A 6,000-nucleotide genomic window follows, 5' to 3' on the forward strand; every position below is an offset into this window, starting at 1 on the left:
GTATAATCCATCCATTTTCTACCGCTTATTCCCTTCAGGGTCGCGGGGGGCGCTGGAGCCTATCTCAGCTACAATCGGGCGGAAGGTGGGGTACACCCTGGACAAGTCGCCACCTCATCGCAGGGCTGTGTGTGTGTATAAGGTAAGACATATACTCTGGCGTTTTGTTTTGCAATATTATGCAAAAGCAACTTTTCTGACCTTCTGGAACCTGCTGATCTGTATTTGGGATCTGCATAAGTCCTGAAAATTTGAGCGTATTTAAGATCTGCATAAGTCATGAAAATTTGCATGCGTCCGCCTTTGTAGTCCGTGTCGATACCGTAGTCAATAAGCTTCTTCTTTTTCTCTATCTTCTTGTTATGTGACATTCATCCTCCGCTGTTGCCATTTCTAATATAAAGTAGTGTAAAGTTCTTACTTATATCTGTCAGTAAACTCACCATGAAAGCGCTAAAACATACCGGTATAGTGAGTTTACATTATTCACCCAAGGAACTTTAGTTATTAGAGCGTTCCAGTCGGACGTTTTTTCACGGGACACATTTCGGGCGTTGTTGTTGCACTAGTGAGCCACGGATGAGGAGATACTGCTCCGTTATTGATTGAAGTAAAGTCTGAATGTCATTAAAACAGTTAGCGCCATCTTTTGACACTTCTTCCACTCCCATCTTCGCACGCTACACCGCTACAACAAAGATGATGGGGAAAAGACACTGTCAAAGGTGAGCCACGCAAATAAGACCGCCCACAAAACGGTGCATTCTGAAGCGACTGTCAGAAAGCTACTTGAAGATGATCTGTAAAACATCATCTATGCAACATTTTGACCAAAGAACCACCATTACATGTTATGTAGACCAGTGTTTTTCCACCACTAGTGTGCTGTGAGATAGTCTGGTGTGCCGTGGTAGATTATCTAATTTCACTTATTTGGGTTAAAAATATTTTTTTGCAAACCAGTAATTATAGTCTGCAAATGATGTGTTGTTGAGTGGCTGTACTGTCTAGAGCTCGGCAGAGTAACCGTGTAATACTTTTCCATATCAGTAGGTGGCAGCAGGTAGCTAATTGCTTTGTAGATGTCGGAAACAGCGGGAGGCAGGGTGCAGGTAAAAAGGTGTCTAATGCTTCAACCAAAAATAAACAAAAGGTGAGTGCTGCAAGAAAAGGCTTTGAAGCTTAGGGAAAACTATGCAGAACGAAACTAAAACCGAATTGGCTACAAAGTAAATAAAAACAGAATGCTGGACGACAGCAAAGACTTACTGTGGAGCAAAGACAGCGTCCACAAAGTACATCCGAACATGACAGGACAATCAACAATATCCCCACAAAGAAGGATACAAATAACTGAAATATTCTTCATTGCTAAAACAAAGTAGATGCAGAAAATATCGCTCAAAGGAAGACAGGAAAATACTAAATAAAGACAAAAAGCCACCAAAATAGGAGCGCAAGACAAGAACTTAAACACTACACACAGGAAAACGGCAAAAAACTCACAATAAGTCAGGGTGTGATGTGACAGGTGGTGACAGTACACCTACTTTGAGACAAGAGCTATATTGATGCATGCTTCGTTATGGTTTACAATCTTACCCAACAATTGCGAGAACGACTTTTTATTGTCAATATCAGCTGCTGAGTTTCATTTTTTTGTGTTTTCTGCTGGTGGTGTGCCTCTGCATTTTTTCCAATTAAAATGTGCCTTGGCTCAAAAAAGGTTGAAAAACACTGACGTAGAACACAAGGAAGTCTCTTACATTTAGAAAAAAAATTATAATAATATGACTCCTTTTAATGCGCCTTATAATCCAGTGCGCCCTATGGTCCGGAAAATACGGTACTATTCACACAAATGCTGAGCTTGTCAAAAATAAAGGTGTGGATGGGATTCTATTGTGCGTACTTTGCAGAGCTGGCCGATCCGAGCATGTGTGGCTTTCCCAGCATGCTCTCCATCCATGGCGTTCTCTCTGAAGAAGAGGTAGATTTTGTCATCTTCTGGGTTGTCGCTCTCTGGAATCAGATGAACGCCCACGAATCGTGGATCTGCCACATGAAAAAGCACACTGTATTCAAGAACAATGCCATTGCACTTGGTAGACACATTTGAGACAGTGAGCCAGTTTAGTTGATCCTAAAACCAAACCTGGCCAAGGTCTGGTTATGTTCCAGCATCGACGGTCCATTCAAAGAAAATGTAGTTGCTCACCGTTGAGCCAACGGGAGTCATGCTGCTCCGTCCTGATGGGGTGATGCTTTCCGAGGGTGCGGAAGATGGCAAAGTCCCGCCCCATGAAGTCGGCTGATGTCCCAGCATACAATTCACCATCTGGGAGCACAAAGAAATGAGTGTGTTGGCACAATGGGCCGTATTTTCCTACCAGGGCTTAGATTTTCTGAAGGGATACAGGGTTTCCCCCAGCTTGCCATCATAATTGTGGTGGTGGGGGTGTGGTCAATGTGGCATCATTGACATCATATAATAAGCTTAACTGTCAATGATGTGTGTATATATATATATATGTATACGTACATATACACTGTATATATTTTTTTAATTACATACATTTAAAAACACATCTGTCTTATTGGTAATGAGTATTAACCAGGGTTGTCCCAATGGATGGATGACAACAGGCCAGACGGTGGGAGTCCATAATAAGGCTGCTGAGTCTAGAACAAAAAGCAGGCTGAGATGAGGAGTGACAGGCTGGAAAGAAGCCATCTGTCAGATTAAATCGTGCGATGTCACAAAATGTGACAGTTGATAATTGGTGACAGATAGGACTGTCTGGTCTTCACTATGGGCTTTGTTTACCAAAGACTGACGATTTGTCGCAAAGCAAAAGCTGGGGAAGTGTGGTCTGCAAGCTTCTAAAGGAGGTACTTAGACTGAAATAGTGGTAAACAGACCTCCCAATGAAGGGTTCTGAGTGGGTAAACAGCGACTACAAAGCGTATCCACTTTGAGTGAATGACAGGCCTGCCTTGTACGTGTCACTTTAACGTCGTTACAACTATATATATGTGGAAATAAAAGAGGGTGTTTTCAGGAATCCCACATTTTAATGAGTCGCCCATTATTGTCCCAGAGTGTTCCGGACTCACCAATCAGCATGGATGCAGTCAGCAGCTTCGGATCGTAGGGACTTTTTCCTCTGCCGTTTTCCGTGTGAGGCAGCAGTCTAAAAACGTTGTCCTGAATGAACAGACGGACACAAAGTCACCAAAGTGAAATACATTTATTGAACGTTCAATTACTCGACATGTGGCTCTGGTTTTCAAACAATCGTCAGAAAGGATCAGAGTACAATGATGTCTCGGGTTGCCAGTGCCCCCATCTTACAAGTATTAGCTCAGTGTTATGATTTATGTTGAGAACAAATATTCGGCTTTCGAGCCTCCCCACTGCTAGTTTGCGTAGCGGATGTAACAGTAGACTAGAGCTCGACCCATATTTTCTTTTTCATGATACCGATTATTAGTAGTCAAGGAGGCCAACGACTGGTATTTGGAGCTGATATTCATTTGCAGTAACCGCGGAAGCACTGCAGTAGAAATAAAAAGCGCAGTGTTTATAACAGATCTGGGCAAATTAAGACTCTGGGGCCCGATAAGCTTTTCAATCTGTCCCGCCTGACATTCCCAAATCATTTTTTTTGGAGCTTTCAGATTGAAAGTGTAGCTGCCATTATGATGTGCAGTGATGTTTTCTAATGACCGTAAGTCTTGAACTATCCATCCATCCATCTTCCGCGTATCCGAGGTCGGATCGCGGGGAAGCCCAGACTTCCCTCTCCCCAGCCACTTGGTCCAGCTCCTCCCGGGGGATCCCGAGCCGTTCCCAGGACATAGTCTTCCCAACGTGTCCTGGGTCTTTCCCGTGGCCTCCTACTGGTCGGACGTGCCTGAAACACCTCCCTAGGGAGGCGTTGGGGTGGCATCCTGACCAGATGCCCGAACCACCTCATCTGGCTCCTCTCCATGTGGAGGAGCAGCGGCTTTACTTTGAGCTCCTCCCGGATGACAGAGCTTCTCACCCTATCTCTAAGGGAGAGACCCGCCACCCGGCGGAGGAAACTCATTTGGGCCGCTTGTACCCGTGATCTTGTCCTTTCGGTTATAACCCAAAGCTCATGACCATAGGTGAGGATGGGGACATAGATCGACCGGTAAATTGAGAGCTTTGCCTTCCGGCTCAGCTCCTTCTTCACCACAACGGATCGATACAGCGTCCGCATTACTGAAGACGCCGCACCGATCCGCCTGTCGATCTCACCATCCACTCTTCCCTCAAAAGCTACAAAGAGTTCTATACATCCATCATAGTGGGATATTTAGACACCGTAGCAGATCAAAGACTTACCTCTAATTTCTTACCCACTTCTAGGTAGGAACACACAGGATGGAAAGCGCCTGTTCCACACACGTAGATATGCGTCTGGTTGAAGGGCTGCAACACCTTCACAAAGTTTGCACACTCCTTCTGCGGGACAAAGCAGAGAATAATTTAGTTGACACATTAGATCGGATGTTGCTGACTCACTTCACAGTTGACATGATGGGTAAACACAGAGGTCTAGAAGGGATGGGAGCGATCCCACACAGAACCACACCTTGTGGATGTGCTCTAGCTCAGATTGTGCAAGAAAAAAATCCTGTACTCACAGAATGTTGAACTCTTTTACACCAACTTTTACAGTTCGAGACTTGACTCAAAAGTGTTATCAAACATTATTGAACAGGAAATGATTAAACGTAAGAGATGGTTTGATGTTAATAAATGATCATTAAATGTAAAAAAACCCCAAAGTTTATGATTTTTTTGTAAGAGGAAAAGGGAGAGAACGATCAAACTGTCAATAGATGGAATTGATATTGAAAGGGTTTCTAAACTTAGATTTGTAGGAGTGATACTGGATGACGATCTGACATGGAAATCTCATATTGCACATGTACAGAAAAAAATGTCTAAGAGTACTTTAAAATTAAATAAGGTAAAATATGTGTTAGATTATAGGGCAATGCGTATATAGTATTGTGCACTTAGATTGCCATATATCAGCTACTGTGTGGAAGTGTGGGGGAACACATAAGAGTGACAAAGTGTGGGAGACCACATATAAGAGTAACATAAAGTGTGGGGGAACACATATAAGAGTAACAAAGTGTGGGGGATACATATAAGAGTAACATAAAGTGTGGGGAAACATATAAGAGTAACATAAAGTGTGGGGGAACACATCCGAGTAATATAAAGTGTTGGGGAACACATATCAGAGTAATATAAAGTGTGGGGGAACACATATAAGAGTAACATAAAGTGTGGGGGAACACATATCAGAGTAATATAAAGTGTGGGGGAACACATATAAGAGTAACAAAGAGTGGGGGAACACATAAGAGTAACATAAAATGTGGGGGAACACATAAGAGTAACATAAAGTGTGGGGGAACACATCAGAGTAATATAAAGTGTTGGGGAACACATATCAGAGTAATATAAAGTGTGGGGGAACACATATATGAGTAACATAAAGTGTGGGGGAACACATATCAGAGTAATATAAAGTGTTGGGGAACACATATCAGAGTAATATAAAGTGTGGGGAACACATATAAGAGTAACAAAGTGTGGGGGAACACATAAGAGTAACATAAAGTGTGGGGAACACATAAGAGTAACATAAAGTGTGGGGGAACACATAAGAGTAACAAAGTGTGGGAGACTACATATAAGAGTAACATAAAGTGTGGGGGAACACATATAAGAGTAACAAAGTGTGGGGGATACATATAAGAGTAACATAAAGTGTGGGGAAACATATAAGAGTAACAAAGTGTGGGGGAACACATATAAGAGTAACATAAAGTGTGGGGAAACACATATAAGAGTAACAAAGTGTGGGGGAACACATATAAGAGTAACAAAGTGTGGGGGAACACATATAAGAGTAACATAAAGTGTGGGGGAACACATATAAGAGTAAC

The 6,000-nt window shown here is 42.7% G+C and overlaps 1 protein-coding gene and 1 long non-coding RNA gene across 2 annotated transcripts in view; one reads left to right on the forward strand and one right to left on the reverse strand.

Annotated features, from left to right (window-relative positions):
- Window positions 1-143, forward strand: part of LOC133658784 (uncharacterized) — a 36,220-nt gene extending 36,077 nt beyond the window's left edge. The window contains exon 3 of the long non-coding RNA XR_009827527.1: window positions 39-143. This is a non-coding gene — a long non-coding RNA (uncharacterized LOC133658784). The remainder of the gene's footprint in view (window positions 1-38) is intronic.
- sema3ab (sema domain, immunoglobulin domain (Ig), short basic domain, secreted, (semaphorin) 3Ab) overlaps window positions 1-6,000 on the reverse strand; it is a 28,955-nt gene that overhangs the window by 13,364 nt on the left and 9,591 nt on the right. The window contains exons 3-6 of the mRNA XM_062061168.1: window positions 4,376-4,495; window positions 3,118-3,208; window positions 2,219-2,338; window positions 1,913-2,055 (exon numbers count right to left, since the gene is read on the reverse strand). Of these exons, the coding sequence (XP_061917152.1) occupies window positions 1,913-2,055; window positions 2,219-2,338; window positions 3,118-3,208; window positions 4,376-4,495 (474 nt within the window). The remainder of the gene's footprint in view (window positions 1-1,912; window positions 2,056-2,218; window positions 2,339-3,117; window positions 3,209-4,375; window positions 4,496-6,000) is intronic.

This window comes from Entelurus aequoreus, linkage group LG10, assembly GCF_033978785.1.
Source record: "Entelurus aequoreus isolate RoL-2023_Sb linkage group LG10, RoL_Eaeq_v1.1, whole genome shotgun sequence".
NCBI lineage: Eukaryota > Metazoa > Chordata > Actinopteri > Syngnathiformes > Syngnathidae > Entelurus > Entelurus aequoreus.